General features: G+C 39.7%; 1 protein-coding gene across 2 annotated transcripts in view; it reads right to left on the reverse strand.

Moving 5' to 3' along the window:
- Nucleotides 1-372: 372 nt before the first annotated feature.
- ANKRD13C (ankyrin repeat domain 13C) overlaps nt 373-21,485 on the reverse strand; it is a 54,942-nt gene continuing 33,829 nt past the window's right edge. For both annotated transcript variants that reach the window (XM_045026866.1, XM_045026867.1), the window contains 7 exons: nt 21,085-21,229; nt 17,589-17,720; nt 15,031-15,192; nt 8,748-8,827; nt 7,018-7,116; nt 5,996-6,096; nt 373-4,491 (listed from right to left, as the gene is read on the reverse strand). In XM_045026866.1, the coding sequence (XP_044882801.1) occupies nt 4,361-4,491; nt 5,996-6,096; nt 7,018-7,116; nt 8,748-8,827; nt 15,031-15,192; nt 17,589-17,720; nt 21,085-21,229 (850 nt within the window). In that variant the 3' untranslated portion in view covers nt 373-4,360. The remainder of the gene's footprint in view (nt 4,492-5,995; nt 6,097-7,017; nt 7,117-8,747; nt 8,828-15,030; nt 15,193-17,588; nt 17,721-21,084; nt 21,230-21,485) is intronic.

The following is a 21,485-nucleotide window of genomic DNA, read 5'->3' on the forward strand; positions in this document are numbered from 1 at the left end:
TGGTTTGGAAGTGGGTAATTTTAGGTGGATGCAGATCCTACAAACAAATTGACTTCAAGTGGAACTATATCTTCTCAAACTAATACAGATGTTCTCAGGATCAGAACCTTCTTGGGAAGATATACCTTATTCAGAATAAAAGTTAGTAGCAAAATTCTACATGAGAGATGGGAAGGAACAGGGTTATATTGAAAACTTCATATTTTATTTAAAAACTGACCAATAGAACATCCTTACAGAATGAGCTGAAGCACTCCAACCTTTCCTCAACTCAATCCTTGCTCAAACAATGTACATATTATGTAAAGTACTGTACAGAGTTATAGTTAAAGTTTTCACATGTTCAGTTTCAGAATCAAACAGCATCTTTTGGTCTTTATTCTAACAGATGATACAACCTAAAAATTACTATTAGTGAAGGTGAGTTAAGAACACAGACCACACAAATAGTAAAATGCAAAAAAGTGACCTTAAGTTTCCATGATAATTACAAATGTCTAAAGAAAATAAATGACTCTGCAGCATTACAGGAGATTTGTTAAAGTTTAAATAATGTAATTATCCTTACATGAATTAAAAAAACAAGTACATTTAAAAATTGACAGTTGCTTTGAATATATTACCAAACTTAAGGTGGGTTTCCAGGAAAATATATCAACAGTTTTGTAACAATCAATTTGATAAGTACATGTGTCAAGAACCGCAGTTATAAAAGTGAATAGAGTGACTGGAACAGCAGCTACTTGAAAATAAAATGCATTCCCTTTACCACAAATTAAAGAGGTGTTTTGGAAGACCAGTAAAACTGAGTTTGGTTAAGGAACAGTTCTAGGACTTTACAAACATTCTTTTTCAGTTTGAGACTTAATGGCTGTTTTTTAAATATACTGAATCAAACATTTCAATCACCACTAAGAAATAGGGCCAGATCCAACTGCTAACTTTTAAAAAGTACCTCACATTTAGGCTTTCTTCAATCTTGCTCTGAGATTGCTCCTCCCCACGCAGTGAGGAATCTTAATTTCAAGAGCTTGACTTTCAAATGGACATGGAATTATTCATAACTTGCATCGCCAAATCTTGAGTATTTTAGATTTAGAATGTCCATGATAGCAGAAGATTAACATTTTTGTTGTTTTCCCAGCAGTACTAAGCAATGATTGATATTATACAAATAGCTTACTTCCAGAAATTTCATGCATTTTAAAACAATCAGATAACTGCCTTTCACATTCCAGGGTATCTTTTTGTAGCAAATCCCTTTACATGCATATGTAAAGTTTTCAAACTATTACACGACATGTTCATTGTTATGCTGCTGAAGCAAGCTGTGGTATATGCATTCTGTAAAAGTACTGTGGCTGCATACTCTCTCTAGAGGGGACAAAATTATCCTTTACATGGCAGGAGGGAACCAAAAGAGAGCTCTGCCAGCTCACTCCTGCTACACCATAGATGTTGGTCTACAACACTGATCTCCTGTACTCACACATCATCCCTCATTTGCTAAGACTTATGCCTTCTGTGTATTATTTAGGAAGCTGCTCTTAAAGCGCACATTTCATTAGCTGTGTTTTTAAATTCATCACTGGAAATGTCAAGCCAGATTATAGTATCCCCAAAGGATTTGAGATGCAAGCAACTGTGCTAATTCTTACTTAAAATTTGATTGAGGCTGTCACTGGAATCTAATAGCAACTGTTCTGAAACAAAAGCTGGTTACAGTCAAATGATTCCTAATTGTATATCGTAAGGTTTAGTCCAAAGCCCATTGATGATATGTTTCCATAGACTGCAATGAGTTTTAAATCAAACAGGTCATTAGAGGAAAAGGTAGTCCTCTCTTCAGGCCCACTACTGATCTCTCATACCACAGGTGGATTGTACCCTCTACTTTGTCTCAAGGCTTATTTAAAAAAAAAATCCATTCCCACCCCCCAATCCAGTTATATTGCCTTTAATATAAAACTCAGCTTCCAGAATCTCTTCCTATGGGTGCAGCTTTTATGATACAGGCTTGTGCATTGGTTTGTTTTTTTACATCAAAGTACTAGTTCCTTTCTTGTAATACTAAGGAAGATTTAATCAACTCTTGATTTCTGTCATTGAGAAACATCCCAATTTGTCTTTGCTGAAATTGCCACACAGTTAAGTACTGAAGTTGGGAGGTGTATCCATTAGTTTCAGAAATACAAATATTGTAGGAATAGGTTTAGGGTTTGTCACCCATGCTGGACTGACAGCACTGGATACTGAAGGCCTCTCACCATTTATCCTTAGAACAGTTATAGCTAGGGTGGCATTGTAAGTTCCTACAATGGGCCCTACAGAAGCTTAACCTTGACCTACAGAGCAGACAAGATAATTCTCTCTCACTTATTGCTAAGGATTTCAGCTGATGCCAAGGGAGGATGCAAGGTAGGTACCAATTCATGTAATCAATGTCAAACCTGAGGGACTCATAATTAGCTGGAAGAACAACTCATCACTCCTACTAAATGTTCAACATCTGTGATTGGTTAGGTACTTTGGGAATAACTACAACAATTTTACAATTCACTAGTGCTTTTTATATTCATTCAGAACTGATCAGTTTCTCTCTAGCATATCAGTAACCAAACTGCAATGTAGATATGCAAGTGTTAACCTTTTACAGATTTAAAATGCTACTGGAATGGAGCAACCATCCTTATTTCCTCCTGTCAGTCCATTTAGTCAACTGCTATTGAGGGTGAGGGGATAGGACTCCTTAAACTGCGGATATTGTAACTCTCTCGGGCAGCCTCTTTGGATTTTATACAGACAGGGCCAACGCCCTTTGAAAGAATTCTACTTTAACCATTTCCCAATAAAATCAATGTGGCTGACAAGTCTGCTTTTACTGTATCATGATTTACCTGTCTGATTTCATCTTCCACCTGATGAGTAAGATTGGTTACCTTTACTAAGCATTGATGGTTCATTATAGATATTCAAGTTTAACATTTACTGTATTGGTTTCTAGAAAAAGTAGTTTAGCTGGGGTGCTCAAAATTTTGAACACTGACATTTCTGGACACTCGCACCACAGCTAAATCTCATACGAACAATTAGCACTAACAGCCAGCTGCACACATTCTTGCAAAACAAAGCTAGATTACCCTCAAATTTAGGACAGTGGAATGAATAAGTTAAAGAAGCCAAAACAATTCCTGATTTTAAAGCCTATTTTAAAAAATAAACATACTCTATTATATGGCAAAAGGAAGAAACTGAAGTTACACATTAAGTATCGGAAAAGTGCACATTTTTAATTTTTCCATTGTGAATCCTATTAAATGTGCCCTACAATTACACTAGGTTTTCAAGATATAAGTTTTATTTCACTTAACCTCTCTAATGTCTGAGATTGTGTCTTGATGCATCCAATATGTTCCAGTGTGCTGCTCCACATCATAGCCTGATTGATGTTCAGCTAGTATGGAGCAAGTCTCCTAACCAAAAGTAAAATAATGCAAGTGATGCAATTTCTAGGTAGATAAAGAATCTCCAAGCATGCTAATCAACACCATATCATGAACACAGCAAGGATTTTTAAACTAGCAGAGAGGTGAGGGGGTGGGGAGACAGAGTATTTGCAAATTATTTGAAAGGAAAATTAGTAAACAACTTGCAGTGAAAAAATTAACAGTTCAGATAAAAACATGAATAGCACCACAATGGATTGCACTAAGGTGCTAAAGGAGGTACCTTATTCCCTGCAGAGTGAATGCTATTTCTGAAGTGTATTGCAATGTGTAAATGCAATTGTGTAATGGTTACCATTTGGTTCATTCATCTACAGAAAATGCATTCCTTCTAATATACGTTCAACTAACATTCAAATTACTGAACTATACATAATGTTACATAGTTTACAATTTATGAAAACAGCTTGAAAGAATATTATAAGGTCACCTTGTGTAAGGTGAGATGTTTAAAGGGCTAATATCCAGCTAAGACATTTCAGTTTTTGCGCTAATGGTCCAAGAGTGCTTTTTGTATCACCAAGAACAAATGTAAAAAATTTATAAACAAATGACAGTCCTCACAGCTGTTAAAGTATCCTTAGAGCAACTGAGGTGTCAAACTATCTCGCAGCACTGTATGTATAAAAGTGTAAATGACACATCAGACTTGCTGTAATTCAGATACTGATTAGATGCCCATTATAGTGAATTTCAGTACATCAGTCATACATGTGTTCCCTTTTCTTCTGGATCATTTAAAAAAAGTTTATCCCTTCCATTTTGACCCACTTCTATAACTATATCTGTGGGCTATTTGCATCCACTTGCTTTCACTGTGGTATGCTGGTATTGTTATTAACTTTCCAGTTAAATTAGAGATCAGGAAAACGGCTGGGGTCCTCCTTGTAGTCATCAGGAACAGTGAAGATGGATTCGTCAAACTCATCATAGCGAAACTCCTGAAACGTCACAGTGGCCGTGATGGTGGGAAACACAGGTATGTCTGGAGAGAGCAGAGTGGCACAGTGAAGAGCAAAGAGACAAAGGGTTACACAATTATTACATTAACAATCTTAATAAACTATCATACGCTTGTGATTAGGGACTCTAGTTATGTTTCTGAACTTACTCAATATTTCAGACACATTATTGGCTTGTCTACACATGAAAATTAATCCAGAATAAGGTAGAGTGTGAACTGAAAGCAGATTAACTATTCCTGATAAAACAGAGTGGATTAAACTAAATTTGAAATATTGCACTCTTACTGCAGAATAAGAACATCCCACACATGGAGTCAATCAGGAATAGCTACTCCCTGTGTAGAAAAGCCCTGAATGACTTGCAAACCAAACGGATGACAACCAAATTCCCTTTGCTTTGAACAAACATCTGAATTTAGTAGATGAGCAAAATTGTGCTGAAAATCTCAGTAAGAGGCTCTTGCAATATTCAGGTTCTGGTCTCAGGTGAACAAAATGAGTGCACAGGTGCCAGAATGCTTAAATAAAATTTCAAACATCAAGATGTCTCAGTTTAAATTTTGGGCAAAGTCTTAGAGGTGGGTAAATCAGTTAGGTTTGTTTTTGTTTTAATCCAAAATAGTATTTAAAAACTATGGACAAATTCAGCTTTCCGATCACACAAGCAGTTCCCACTGAATACTGTGGGGTTGTGTATGTGTAACAGAAGGTAGGATTTGGTGTATTTAAAAAAAAAAAAGTTCAAATATACCACCACCACCGTGGTTTATAACAAATAACCCTAGACCAAAGAGAGTTTATTCTTGGATCTCTGCTGCTATTTGTGAACAGGTTGGGTTTGCTTCTTTATGGCCCAAGGTTTTGCTGTGGTTATCTGTCCACGCAAATTAGCAAATATGTTTTATCCATCTGTTAACAGAAACTGGAAACCTGCATGTAGTTTCTCATAGTTGATTTACAGCAATCACAAGGTGCAATAAATAGTAAATGTAGAAAATATTCTGAACAATCCTCAGCCATAGGAGGATGTAGGGTTAGGGGTCCTGGCAACAATCCTGATTAGAATCAGAATTTTCACAGGACTAACATTAACAAAAGTGTATTCCTTTACTCAAGGCCAAGGTCATCCCTTAATTCGAGTAATCTGCAGTTTCCCTGGAAGCACCACACCATGCAGTCTTCACTTCAGAATGAGCACCAGCACTAGGAAAGGGTAATTTTTTATAATCTGGAGCTTCCACTGTTCAGTCAGGCCCTTTAGTGACTAGTAAAGCAAGTGATTTCTTGGTTGCTGACTCTTCTAATCCCAGCTATAAATATTCCTCAATCTTTCACTAACCTAATGGGATTGTGTTTCTTCCATTCACCAAGGTCTGGACTATGTTCCTCTAAAGGCTGTGGCAGCCCATTGTAACAGAGAATTAAGTTCCCTTTATATAACCAAAAAATCAGTTTATTACACAAGTTTAGTCATTTCAATTAAACATCTCCACTTCTTAATAGAAGCTGAAAGAGTCACCTTACCTAGCTTTACGGGAAAGCCTGGTGGAAGCTTCATCTGAACAAATTCTCTAAGTTTGTTAAAGTGCTTGAAGGGTGCAATTACTTCTAAAACATTCAATAATCTGAAAAGGAAAGTGCAGTTTTATTAGAAGCTCTTCACTTTTGCCACTTTAATTTTTGTTCCAAGAAAATTTAAACCGATGCAATGGATAAGTAACTAATAAATTAGTGCTCTAAGTTCTACCACACCCACACACCCCTAGACCTGTGATGACAGAGCATCGCTGCTTTGACTTAGTCTTAGTGACAGTTTTAAAGTCCAATTTCTAGTAATCCACATCTTAACATATGGCATGTAATAAAGCGGGCATGAAAAGCTTTTGTTTCTAGCCTTGGTGAATCGTGAGAAATTGGATGTTAAAATCATGCTGCCAATTACTATTCTTCCCTTCTCCCAACACCTCAAAACTTGACTCCAGATTAATGTTAGAATTCATTTATATGGAGACCTAGAACTAGGAACCCAAGCTTTAAACTATCACAAAGCTTAAAGCCTTAGCTTTCACGCATTATTGTCTCACTACCTGTATTCAATATCGGCTGATAAAAAAACCTGAAGCTACAGAGAGTGGGGAGAAGAGAGGTGTGGCATGTGGGCAGTATAGATCAATCTGGCAAAGGTAAAGGCAGTTTACAGATTGGGTTTCATCCCATTAATATCATTTTTCCATATTCACTGATCATTGCTTTGTACAAATGTCTGTCGTTTTAGAAGAGCTAAGTCACTCCACTGTAGATTTCTGAGTGAAAGTTTGAGAGAATGAATCAAACTGCTGTTGACAGCATAAACCATTCCTATTTCCTTGTCCAAGAGGCAGTACAAGAAGTCAGTGACATTAAGGGGGAAGAATCAGAAAAATAAATGTGCATACACCTGAGTGGAATACATGTCTGTATCCACATCTCAAAGAGCAGTTACAGTACAGGTAAGGTAACTGTTTAATTTCCCCACATATGAACGTTTACAGACAACTCTGACTTACGATTCAATTCCCAAGGGAAATTCCTGGCTCATGGCTATTGTGGCTTTAAATGTTTTCTTGCTTTCTTTGCAGACCAGCTCTCTACCCAGGTGAGGAGCTCTTTAAACAAACAAACAAATAGTTAAACACACTCTTCAATGGGACGTTTGCTTTTATGAGATAAATAAGTCAGACCTAAAAAAAAGAGTTAAGATGTGAAAAACATTATTTATATTTAAGAGTATTATTATGAAATAATAGCTGCACCTAGGAGAGAAAAGGAATTGGAAGGCATCTTAATTTAGCTTACCATTAGTTCTGGGGAATTCACAGGAAAGCAACAAAAATGATTAAGGAGCTGACTTATGGAAAACAGATTAAAAGAGCTGAATATGGATAGGTTGTGCTAAATGAGAACTATGGGGGAAGACATGAAAACCAGCCAAGACGGTATGGGAAAGTGTTTAGGGTTGTCCATGGGGGTATAAACAAGAAATGCCACAATGAACTTGGGACTGGAAGAGTTTAGACAGAATATAAAATTCTTGCTATGAGATCCATCAGACTGTACAATGGACTCACAACAGAAGCAGCAGAAGTTCTTTTGCTGTAGTAATTTAAAAATAGAATGGACAAAACACTGGAGAACACAACATAGGACACAATTTTGTACTGGACCAGGACAGATAAAATAACAGGCCTTTTCTATCTTTAATTTATATTCACTGGAAATACAGACTGGACATTCATATCCTCTTAGACGTTTGTACTGTCCAACACATGATTTCTGTTTGGAATAAGCAAAAAAGAAATCTAACATTTAATCATTTTCTCTCCCCATATTAATATATGAGTGTGTGTGTGCAATTATTCACATCCCTCCTTATATACTTACTTCTGCCACACCTCTATATGTAGATCAGTTCATACATTAAAAAAATCAAGATGTTCATGTCTTATTGAATAATCACATATTGTAAACCTTGCTCTGTATATCACCCAGACTCATCCTCTTGTAACATCTGAATATGTATTGTGAGCTCTTTGGAACAAGGTCTGTATCTTTACTGGTTTTTGTGAAGCAACTAGCACACTTTTGGGTGCTCAAACATCAAATTACGGAAGTCTAATCCTAGGAAAAAAATTTTACCCAGCTGCTGAATTTACATAATCTAAACTACAGTAATCAAGTATAAGAGGCAACAAGTAGTTAACTATGGTGTTAGATGAGGATTGCATTTTACACAAAACATGGCTGTTACTGAGCAGTTTCACACATTGTTTCAGAAAATGTGCACTTTTGGATGTAAATAATGGGTTTGGTCATAAGCTATTTATTACATCTTGCCTGAAGTCAAAACTGAGGTCTATTTAATTGCTAGCAATTAATTTGACACTACCTTAAGCATAAATAGGATTGTTGTACGTAGAAAGCTTTACTGAAATGTGTTAAACACAGAGCTTAATCTTTTAAGTGTTTAAAGTTTAGGCTTCAGATATCAAGTAGTCCACAAGCTTACAAAATATTGCTGTATTTTCAGTTAATTGCAGTGCAAGATTATATTGTCAAATTATTTATATCCTCCCTGCTACACAACCCCGTTTTTACTCATGCCAGCATGTGAAAAGTGTGTTTTACAGGCCAAGGCAAGAAAAATACAGATACTATGGAGTTGTAAAAACATAAGCTAAAGGAGGAAAGTATCTACAGCTAAAGACTCCTTGTCTTTAAAAGAAACTGATACACTTACTTTCCATTTTCAGCAGATATGTATTCTTCCCAAGTAATTGTGTTGGGTGGAGGTGGAGTAAGGGACTGTCGTCTGACAGGCTGTTAAGGAAAAAACAAGTGGTCACTTTCTGTAAAATATTAAGTTATTGCATGGTACTATATCATTCAAAAGATAAAACTGCACTTTTCAGTCTATAAAATGCATTAGTTCATCCCATCCAATATGAAGCTAGCCAAGTTTAACAGTTTCAACTAATCTCTCTACCTCCTGCTCTTCCCTCCCAGGGTTTTAACTTTGCATGTGGACATTTGGCTCCAAGTATTAATTCACACAGAAGTCTGCTATTTTAATGCTGCAATAATCACCAACATCAGGATGACAAGTAACAGGAAAGAAGAGACTGATGGAAATTATGGCTAATATATACTATAAATAAAATCTTTATGCTGATTGTTCTCATAATACACCTTTTCTTTAACATAAAAAGAGTTCCCTTTAAACTAGATGTTTGGACAATGCTATTGTAGGATATTCTTAAGAATAATCTAAAGATTTTAACTTAAAAAAAAAAAGACATTGAGAAGATAGTCCTGTACTTCAAGAATATACTGCATAAAGAATTGTTTGAGATTCCAAGAGCTGGTAAAATAAGGAGATAAAGTTGACTGCAGCTAGTAAATATCTAATGTATCGTGGAAAAAAAAATCCTGCTGCTCTTTGCACTTCAGCGGACTTCAAAGTTCCTACATAAGGTGTTACCAAGGATGAAGCCATCTTGTTTGATGGTACGCTCATTTTCAAAGAATTTGAATTGAAACAGGACAATTCTTGAGGATTTACAAAGATAGTAAAATCACCCAATGCTGGAAATCTTCCCTCTGATGTCACATTTACTTTGCCTGAAAAGTGCTGGCAACACCCAGGATGTTTATGAGACTGGTCCATTTCATTACTGCTCAGACCACCACAGGCAACAATACACAGAAGAATGACACGGTTTATTCTGCTGACTGAATTATGGAGGTGACTGGAAGGAAAATGATTATGGAAAAAAAGTATGGAAGAAAGCAAATTTCCCACTTGATAGAGACAAATACATTTATTACAGTCCCATTTCCAATACTGAGATGCCAGTTTCCCATTCTTGCTTGACTTTTTGGGATTATGGTAATTCCCAAAATATGCTAGGTGGTTTCCAAACACAGAAGAGTTCCTGCCCCAAACTGCCTGCAATCCAAAAGAGCACGATCTTAGATGCATTACTCCAATAAATCCATTATGTCAGGTTTTTTTTATTCATAATCAGTTTTGTCCAAATTGCTATATTCTGCTTCTAGCAGTCTGCTTTGAAAAGCTGTGATTTTTAAAGATGGTATCCAAAACGACACTGACTTTGGAGAGGGCTCCTTTCTGATGAACCTATCTGAAATCCTAATATCTTCAGGGCAAGTTTAGTATTTAAAATCTGCTTGTTTTTATTGCCTGGCTGTGAATGGACATTCATAGTTGATACTGTCTTCCATTATAACATCACATTTAATATTCCTTGTCAGAAAAAGCAGCATACTGATTCTCACCTTAGCAAAATAATTATGCCATATGCTAACTGACTGTTCAATTCTATTAGTCTATAAACAGAACAGTAAGAAAACAGGATTTTATGGCTTGTATAGTATTTCACTAACATTTCAAAAGATTGTGTATTTTACATATCAGCTCAATTGTGCAAATTTGTATCCAGTGGCATTATTTTAAGTTTAGAAGGTGCATTTCAACTGTGAAGAGAATTTTGAAGTTAGAGTCAACCCCCAACAAACAGTGAGAGGAGAAAAGTCCAAATTATTGAAAGGATAAATATTTAAGTTCCATTTAAGGATGGCAATTGGAATATTTCTTCCTATAGCTAATATACAGGCAAGCAACTTGAATCTGAATTAGAATGCTTAGTTTATATGCTACAAAGATTTGTAAACTTTAATCAAATTAATTCAAACATGCCAGAATGAGGCTCAGACCCCTTCAAGCGTGGCTCGCCCAGATATACTGACCGGGGCGCGACAGGTTGGACTCGGTAGTGACAGTGCCAGGACACATACTCGAGTTCCTGCCATAGTGGATCAACCCTCAGATGGTTTGCAAAGTTGTCCCCTTCAACAGTGCACCGCCCTCCTTGTCCCTAATAACAGATGCGTCAGATCTGGGTTGGGGGGAAACCTGGGAGATCTCCGACCACAGGGCCTGTGGTCGCAGGATGAGCTCTCCCTTCATATCAATATCAGGGAGCTCAGAGCAGTGCGGCTGGCATGTCAAACTTCCCAGTCTTAGCTACAAGGCCAAAGCGTGGCAATGATGATGGACAACACCACTGCTATGTTCTACATCAACCAACAGAGTGGAGCCAGTTCTCCCCACCTATGTCAAGAAGCCCTCCAACTATGGGAGCTCTGCATAGCCCACTCCATTCACCTGGAGGCGTCTCCTCTCCCAGGAGTGCAGAACGAGCTAGTGGATCACCTCAGCAGATCGTTCTGCAACCACAAATGGTCCGTCCATCCATCCAGATGTTCTTCATCCCACATTCCAAAGGTCGGGATTTCCCCAGGTCGACCTATTCGCCACCCGGAGCAACAATGTTCTGTTCCTTCCAGAAACATAGCCCAGGTTCAATCATGGATGCGTTTCTGCTACTTTCAGGAGACCACCTCATGTATGCCTTCCCACCAGTCCCACTCATACACTAGGTGCTGCTCAAGATCTGCAGGGACAAAGCGGAGGTGATTCTGCTTGCCTCAGCCTGGCCCCGTCAACACTGGTACACCACACTTCTGGAGCTGTCAGTGGACACTCTGATCATGCTATCAGTCTGCTCTGATCTGATCGCTCAGGACCATGGTCGCCTATACCACCCAGACCTCCAGTCCCTCCATCTCACAGCCTGGAAGCTCCATGGTTAAACCCCATGGAGCGCCTATGTTCGGAACTGGTAAGGGAAGTTCTTCTCGGCAGCAGGAAACCTTCCACAGGGCTATTTATCTAGCCAAGTGGAAAAGATTCACTTGCTGGTGTGCCCAGCAACACACACCTCCACTCCAGTCTATACCACTCATCCTGGAGTACCCTCTGCATCTCAAACAGCAGGGCCTAGCAGCGTCATCTATCAAGGTGCACCTTGCTGCTATCTTAGCCTTCCACCCAGGAACATCTGGACGCTCCGTGTTCACTAACCCCATGATAGGACGTTTCCTCGAGGGTTTGGAATGCCTATATTACAGATTAGGCAACCGGTTCCCGCATGGGACCTTAACCTGGTCCTCACCAGGCTCATGGGGCCCCCTTTTGAACCACTGGTGACTTGCTCCCTGTTCTATTTGTCATAGAAGGTGTCCTTCCTGGTAGCCATCACATCAGCAAGGCAGGTGTTCAAATTAAAGGCTCTGACCTCTGGCCCACCCTATATGGTCTTTCACAAGGACAAAATGCAGCTCAGGCCTCACCCAGCCTTCCTCCCCAAAGTAGTATCACAATTCCACATTGGTCAAGATAGTTTTCTACCTGTCTTCTATCCTAAGCCTCACACCAGTACCCAAGAGCAGAGACTGCACTCACTGGATGTTTGGAGAGCGCTAGCATTCTACATCGAGCGCACAAAACCATTCAGGAAGTCGAACCAACTGGGTGGTAGCAGACCGGATGAAAGGACTCCTGGTCTCATCTCAAAGAATATCTTCTGAATCACATCCTGCATCCACACGTTACAAGTTAGCCAAGGTCCCAGTCCCAACTCTTACGGCACGTTCCACAAGGGCACAAGCTTCATCAGCTGCATTCCTGGCCCAGGTCCCGATACAAGAGATCTGCAGGGCAGCAACTTAGTCATCGGTGCTTACGTTTACTTCTCATTATGCTATCACCCAACACGACAGAGATGATGCAGCATTTGGCAGGGCAGTGCTCCAATCAATGATTCCTTAACTCCAACTCCACCTCCGGGGTAGAGCTTGGGAGACACCTGATTGGAATTGACGTGAACAAGCACTCAAAGAAGAAAAAACAGTTACTCATCTTCTCGTAACTGTTGTTCTTCAAGATGTGTTGTTCATGTCCATTCCAATACCCATCCTCCTCTCCTCTCTCGGAGTAGCCAACAAGAAGGAACTGAAGGGGGGTTGGGGTCGGCACGGTCATATATTGAGCACCATAAAGTTGCCACTCCAGGGGGCTCCACAGCCGACACGACAGGAGCTGCTAAGGGAAAGCTTTCCAACAACCATGCACACGGTGCGCACACACCTGATTGGAGTGGACGTGAACACCACATCTCAAAAACCAACAGTTATGAGAAGGTGAGTAACCGTTTTCTCTACTCATCCAAGCATATTTCAAGATCAGCATTCAACACTGTCCTGCAAATGAACTTCAAACTTGACTTGCAAGAGTCACTTGGTAGACAGAAGAAGATAACATTACCAAACTAGGTCATTTCCATTAGCAAAAAGAAAGTGTCTATTTAATCAGGGCTTTGGAGCTGTGCTCCAGCTCCAGGCAAAAACCTGCTCCAAAGCCCTGTATTTAATAACATGAAACAGAACATCATTGCACACACCACACTAGACTTAAATTAGGAATCCAGAATGCTTGCCCGATATTTTATGTTAGCACTCAAGTGTCAGGTTAGATGGATTACTGTCACGCTGATTTTAGAAGGTAAATCTGTTCCTAGATCAGTTCTACCGTGTTTATACTTTCTTAAAAAAAAAAAATCACCTATTCTCACCAATCTAAGTGCCTGGTCAAGCAATAGAAAACTAGTGCAAATTAAATGTAAAAGTGTCATTCATTCCAAATAAATAAATTACCACATTTATTGTAGGATTTGAGAGGTCTATCTACTGAGGTTAATCTCTTCCAATGGAAACTGGACATGCCTGAAGCTTGCTAAAACATTGCTTGTGGATCTCTAGTCCTGTTCCAGGGTGGTGGTGGAGGGATGCTACTCTCCATTACCATATGTATTCAGGAAATTAATGTATAATTTTTAAGTTAGGCAAAGGTTTTAAAATTGGTAGTAAATTCTCAAAACCCAGTATTTATATATCTACTAGTAAGATTTCAGGAACAGGCGTCTGACATAAAATATTTTTTTAAAAAAATCTTGCTCTATATTCTTAGCACACAAATAAAAATGTATTAGAATCCTATTCTCTGAAGCACTGTGGTCCAGAAGGACACCCCTGTAATTTGCACCACATGGCACAACTGCATAGTCATTCCTTACTAACACTGAACTCACTATCCATGTAAAAATAGTAAGTTGCTTGTCCCCCAAGCAGCAAGTCCACTGTGACAACAAGTTACATATTAGAAACACCAAGTAATTCCAGTGCTCCCCCACCTCTGCTCCCTCCCCCCAAGCATAACATCACTTCAGTCATTTTATGCTGGATGATTTTAACACACAAAAAAACTCAAATAGAAAATATTAAATCAATTCACCACACAGCTGAACTCCTCATGCTTTGACTGCATGTAGCAGTTTGCTCTCTTTACATTATGATCAGTGAAATATTTGCTATCTACTGAAAGTAACTATAATTAACTCAAGATAGTAAAGTGATATCCATGCCTTCCTTATGTTACCACATTTTACCAAAGCGTGTAGGCCACAAAAGTTGGAATGCATAAAGTTTACCTGAAAATTATCAGACAAAGACTAAAACCACAAAAGTACATTTAGGATAGTGCAAAGACTATAAGTCGGCAGTTCTAACGATTTGGGGAATAATTTCCCAGTTCATGAAGGAAAGAGGGAAACTACATTTTAAGGCTAATCCTGCCCAAAGCTCTAACCAATTGGCCTGATAAGGTACTTAAAATGGGGACCATTCAGAAGCCAGGTCTTGGGTAAAATCAGCTGGCTGCCTCTATAAAGTGTCCTAGCAGGGAAGAGCACTAACAAAAAGATTACCTTCAAAGCAACATTCTAAACTAGAACCAAAAAATCCTGCCAAAAAGAAAACTAAAATATTCTGATTCAGTCAGCCAGAAAGAACTCCACCTTATAGTAAAAGCCATCATGAAAGATCTAGGAATCACTCACTGAAATATTCAGTACAATCAGAAGGAATTTAACAGGGAAAAGACCACATTGATTAGAGTTATAAACCAGTTCAGATGTTTTAAACTAAGATTTATACAGAAAAGAGGGGGAAAAACATTTTTTTCGATAAAGCTTATTAGGTATCAAGTGTGAAAATTAATATTCCCTGGAATAAAACTGGTGTAGATAACAAGCTAACAATACCTCAAAATTTTGTTCCATCAAGTTACCGCCTTTACTCAGGCTTTCCATGATGGCCTTATTTCGAAGAATATCTTCCTCACTGAGATGTTCTCTTCTTTTCCTAGATTCTAAAACAAGTCCATTGACCAAGTAGAAGTCTGCCAAGAAGTTTCCTACTCTTTCCTGTAAGACAGATATTTGACATTCATGAACTCAAAAGCTACGGTAAGGTAACTTAAATCAGGAATATTCAAAGACTAAAATGACACTGTTACATGAAAAGAAATAAATTTAAGTACATAAGAATGAATGTTATACTTTAAGTCACCTGTACTGACAGAGCACTTGCATTAACACTGAATACCTCCAACAATGTAAATGAAAGTGCAGCGGAAACACTGGCTGCCGTTGCAAGGATTTCTTTGGGGATAAAAACTTACATTAGCACAAAACATCTATTTATGTCAGCATTTCCCAAAGAGCTAATCTGAAGATGGCAAGGGGAAACATGTTTTTTCTTCTGTGGCTGGTACATTCTAGAACAGCTGACTATATCAACTGATATTTTATACATATGACTTATTTTTTGCACCTAGAGTTTACATTTCATAAAATGGAAAAAGTAAAAATTATAAAAACATGGTCAGATATGAGCCAACTTTTGAGTGACATCAACTACTGCTTCAAAAGGCGGCAAAAATCTTCCCCCATACAGGAGGACAACTGGCAGTATAGCTATACCTAAGGAGGAAAAACATTCTTTTCATTGCCTTATGAGTGACGCTAGTACCTCTCAGACAGGTTGGATTTTCCATGTGTCTAGGTTGCATAGCAGGAAGTGTTGTTTTTTAAAGGATTAAATAAACTCACTGATAAATTATTTGCCATTACTCTTGGTATTACTGTATACAGTTTAGTAATTTAAAATTATAAATGGTATATCTACTTTACAGCTTTTAATGCCTCTATTCCTGTAGAATGAGATAAGAAATAGTAGCCCCACTCAATTTTTGTTAACACCTTTAATTGTTTCTAATATCTCAGGGCCTGATCTTATGAAATGCTGAGCACCACCTCCTGTGTTCAATGGAACATAGAGAAGTTTGTAGGATCAGGTCCTATTTCCCATATTTTAGTCTCATCCCTCCCAATCTGCCTTTCTACGCTAAATAATCCTAGAGTAGGTCATCTCCAACATCACAGGTAAATCCCCAACCCCATGCCTCTGACCACTGTTGATATCTCTGCTTCATCCTCTTTGAGATGACCAAACCTGAACGGGTGTAAGGTACTGGCATTCTGTATGTTCACAGTGTCTACAGCTGTAAGAGCAGTAACAATTGTAGAGTTTGGGGGTTTTCTCCCTGGTTAATTCAACTTAATGTAGATTTCTGCAAGCTCTAAATGTATCTTGGCAAAGTGCAAATACAGTGAGCTGTATTTTCTGTCTGTACCTGACAATGATGCAGACTAGTGTAGATTTCGGTGGAATTGGACGACAGAGGCATAAAGTGTATGGAGCTCAATTTCTACAGAGTTCCAAATTAGCTGGTGTCTCTTCAAAAATGATCAGCCAGAACACAGTTAAAGTTGGTACACCAAAGTGCACTGGGTGTCTGAAGTGCCTGCTGACTAAGCTTACTTTTAACGTGCATTTTTCAGGTGAATCCCCATGGGATTTCTACACTGTATGCTTTAAAATTTTTTTAATAAAGTCGTATTTTTGCATAATCTTTGTATCTGCCTTTGCTGTCTGGGATCTGGAATGTCAGGGGAATGGGCAGAGCACTTAGGTCACCTGATTATTGCCTCACCTGCTATCTTGCCTGCCCTGAATGGGGAGCTGGTAGGAGAACTACTAGATGAAGCAAAGACTGGCTGAAAACTGCATGCTGGCAAGAGGGGTGTGGTTTGACAGGGGACCTAGCAAATGCTGTCAGCTATCAGAAATAGCCCTTGGGAGTTTTTAAGTTGAAGTGTCTTCATTAGCCAGAGATGATAAAACAAGTGCCTGAACAATAACCGCAATGACTTCTCTTCATCCCATCCTCAGAAAAGGAATTAATATGCTTTCTGCCATTGTTTTGGTTTCTATCTAATGTTTTAATATATCAACTATTACTGTGGCATCTAAAACACTGATTCTGTCCAAGCTATTGAAGATGTTTAAACATCTTCATTCTCAAGTCTTCATTACAAGATCTTGAATTTGCCTATTCCCCTACTTCCGACATCAGGTCTTCATAATCTCTTGTTCATTCCCTACTTCTACTGTGGAATACTGCACTTTTCTGTCCCCTTTCCTGTCTCTTCACAATGGGCCATAGATCCTTTTACTACACTTCTTACACTGCCTTCACTATCTGGCACAGACTCTGCTTCAACCATGAACTTAAAACACCCTCTTCCTCCGTGGCTTGCAATCCAAAGAGAGATGAGATTTAACATGATAAAAATGTTGAAGACAAACACACACTCCTTACTCTCCTCTTTTGCATTAACATCATCTGCCAGTGCTATTTTGAACACAGTAACAAAGAAAGGGCTGGATAAGACAGAGAGGGTCTGTTCAGACTTACTGTTTTGTCTTCTCTGAAAAGCCATCCTGTTTGGGCACGCGTGAAGGTAATTGATTTGGTTGATAATGTTGCTGAATAAATATCACTGCTCATTAAAATGTCAACTTCCTCCTCCGTTTCCATCTCAGATTCCTGGAGCAAAAGAAATCCTAAAATACTGAACAGTACTTACTGATTATTTTAAGCGCTCTCATTTTTTTACAAGCAGACTGTACATCGGGGTAGGCAACCTATGGCATGTGTGCCGAAGGCGGCACGTGAGCTGATTTTCAGTGGCACTCACACTGCCAGAGTCCTGGCCACCGGTCCAGGGGGGCTCTGCATTTTAATTTAATTTTAAATGAAGCTTCTTAAACATTTTAAAAACCTTATTTACTTTACATACAGCAATAGTTTAGTTATATGTTATAGACTTATAGAAAGAGACCTTCTAAAAATGTTAAAGTGTATTACTGGCACGTGAAACCGTAAATTAGAGTGAATAAATGAAGACTCGGCACACCACTTCTGAAAGGTTGCCGACCCCTGCTGTACATAAATAAGCCTTATCCTTTAATTGGACAATTTTTCTCCCCAAGAAAATTATGGATGCTTCAAGTAGCTGCTATTTTATTGGAATTATTCAAAAAATGTCCTATAACATTGGCATCGTAGTACCTTATTCAATTGGTATTATGGAAGGAGGCACATGGTCTAAAACTGTGCCAGCCAAATGTACTAATAATTCAGTAATATGGGTACAGTCTCAATTAGTTTAACATTACTATACCACCAATTGAAAAATAGATTCAAACACTGTGTCTGGTGCTGGGGGAAGAAGGCGGAAAAAGAAAAGAAAAAAAAAAACCCAGCAGCATCACCAGTCCCTAACTTCAGTGGTTGAGTGGCGATATGTTTACAACTCTGCTCCAATTTTTCTCTGTTTCCCTGGAAAGGGACAGATAGCTGTCTAAAATCAGTTAAGAAGCTTTGAAGTTATTATCTGAAAGCACCTTGCCCCATGTTGTTGATTTTGCATCACCATCCATGTAAACAACAGCTTAAAGCCTTCAGCGACTTTCAGTGGCTGAGAACTACCAAAGCCATTTCAAGAGCACCATTTTAATTTAAGACTGACCCATTTGCTTACATGGAAGTACTAACACATTTCTAGTTTCTTTTTTTAATTCAGTATTTTAAAATCAGTAAATTTCCAGAAGTGTAGTTATACTGTATAACCACATTCCTTGCATAGGCCCTAATACAGCAAAACACTTAAACACATGCTTAAGTGTTTTGCTGGATGAGGCTATGATTGAATGCATTTTGCTTCAAGAGGCTTAAAAGTATCCAGTAATTCACACACTTTGTGCTGATGCTGATTGTTTGCTACACGCAGTGCCTAAACAGGTTCACAGATTATAAAGGCCAGAAGGTACCATTGTGATCATCTAATCTGACCGCTTGCATAACACAAGCCATAGGACTTCCTGAATTAATTCCAATTTAAATAAAACCATATATTTTAGAAAAACATCCAGTCTTCATTTAACAATGACACTGCAATGATGGAGAATCCACCATCTTGGTAAATTGTTCCAACAGTTAAATTACATTCACTGTTAAAAATCTGCATCTTATTTCTAGTTCGAATTTTTCTAGTTTCAACTTCCAGCCATTGTATATTGTTTGTCTGCTAGACTTTAGAGACCCATTATCATATCTTGGTTCGCCATGTAGATACTTATAGACTGATCAAGTCACCCTTTAACCTTCTATTTTCTTAACTAAAAAGATAATAACTATAAGGCATGTTTTCTAATTCTTTAATCATTCTCATGGCCCTTCTCCAAACCCTCTCCACTCTATCAACATCCTTCTTGAACTGGGAACACCAGAACTGGACACAGTATTCCTGCAGCAGTTGCACTTGTGCCAAATACAGAGGCAATATAACCAGTGATGAGCTCCCAAAATCCTAATAACCAGTTCCCTACTGGGTCCTCAGCGGCAGGGTGGTGGTGGTCTTCACTCGCTCCTGGTTTTCGGTGGCAGGTCCTCCACCCAGAACAAGTGAATCCGCTCCCCCCGCGACCCGGTAGAGAACCATGCGGTGAGTACAAGCCCCATATGCCTGTCTCCTCCCCATCCAACGCCAACCCACATACTGCCTCCCTCAGAACCCGCAACCCATCAATCCCCTGACTCCTTGTCCCCTGGGCGCGGGGCAAGTTGGGTAGGGGATGGGCTCCTGCAGCTATTTAAAGGACTGGGGTGGCAGAGGCAGCTGGAGCCCCGGGTCCTTTAAATAACCCCTGGAGGGCTCCGGGGGCTATTTAAAGGGTCCGGGGCTCCCCTGCTTCTACCGCTCCAGCCCTGTAAATAGCTGCGGGAGCCCTGGGGAAGCAGCGGGGCTCCCGCGGCTATTTAAAGGACCAGAGTGGCAGAGGCAGCTGGAGCCCCAGGCCCTTTAAATAGCCCCTGGAGCACCCCACTACCCCTGGGCTCCGGGGGATATTTAAAGGGCCTGGGGCTCTGGTGCTTCTACCGCCCCAGCCCTTTAAATAGCCGCCGGAGCCCACCCCCTACCCAACTCGTCCCACTCTCTGTCCCCTGACTGCCCCGACCCCATCCACCACCACCCCAAAAGACCCCCAGAACCCCCACGCCTACCCAACCCCCCGTTCCCCATCCCCTGACCGCTCCCCCCAGAACCGCGGCCCCCTCCAACCGCTCCCTGCCCCTTATCCAACCCCTCCTCCTAGCCCCGGCCCAGCCCCCTTACCATGCTGCTCAAAACGGCAGGAGCTGCAGGGCTGCCCAGACCGCTGGCGCTGGCGGGGGGGAGGGGGAGCCTCCCCAGCTGGGAGCTCAGGCGAGCCAGACAGGACGGTCCCGTGGGCCAGATGTGGCCCGCAGACCGGAGTTTGCCCACCCGCCGGCCCCTTTAATAGCCGGTTCTACACCAGCTTCTACATTTAACAGCCGGTTCTTGCGGTGCAAACCGGCTCCAGCTCACCACTGAGTAGAACCTTTATTCCCACTTGAGAGTCCCCCAAGGATCCCATTCACTCTTTTGACCACAATGTCACATTGGGAGCTCATGTCTGGCTAATTATTCACCACAATCCTCACATCTTTCAGAGTCAAGGCTTCCCAAGATAGCACGTCCCCATCCTGTAAGCATGGCCTATATTCTTTGTTCCTGGATGTATGACCTTACATTTGGCCATATTAAAAACATATTGTTTGCTTGGGCCCAGCTTCCCAAGCAATCCAACTCACTCTATCAGTGACCTGTCCTCTTTACTATTTACCATCCCCCCAACCACTGTGTCATCTGCAAGATTTCTTTGTAGACTTCTTACCTCATTGCTAAGTATTACTTGAGCCCTAGTTGGGTACAGAACCTGACTTTTTAGCAGAATACACATTTAATGTAAGTATTTCATTAGTATTGAAAACATATCGGTATAAGGTAATATGTTTAACATTGTGTATATATGCAGCTGCTCACCTCATGATGTATTCGCTGGTAAACTTTTTGTTCGTTGTCTAAAACTACAAAAGATTCAGAGGGTGCTGCATCACCATTGAAAATGAAGCTTAAATCCCCTCGTTGGCACTTCATGTCAGTAAAGTCTATGAGAGTTGTGTCAAGCCTGTGGAAATATACCCACGGTAAAGCACCTTTGCAAAAGGAATTATCCAGAAATGTTCAAATACACAAGTGAGTTCTATTAGCATCCAACAGCATTGCTTTTTCCCCCAAAATGGTAAAGTCTACATTTTCATTGTGTTTTAATATAATTATTATTGCAAATTTCACTTATATAAATAGACAAATTACTACTTTTTGCTTATACAGGAAATTCCAAATGTTTTAAAGATATCTGTATAAATGCGAACTAAGAGGCT

The sequence above is a fragment of the Mauremys mutica genome, chromosome 8 (genome assembly GCF_020497125.1).
Source record: "Mauremys mutica isolate MM-2020 ecotype Southern chromosome 8, ASM2049712v1, whole genome shotgun sequence".
In the NCBI taxonomy this organism is placed as follows: Eukaryota; Metazoa; Chordata; order Testudines; family Geoemydidae; genus Mauremys; species Mauremys mutica.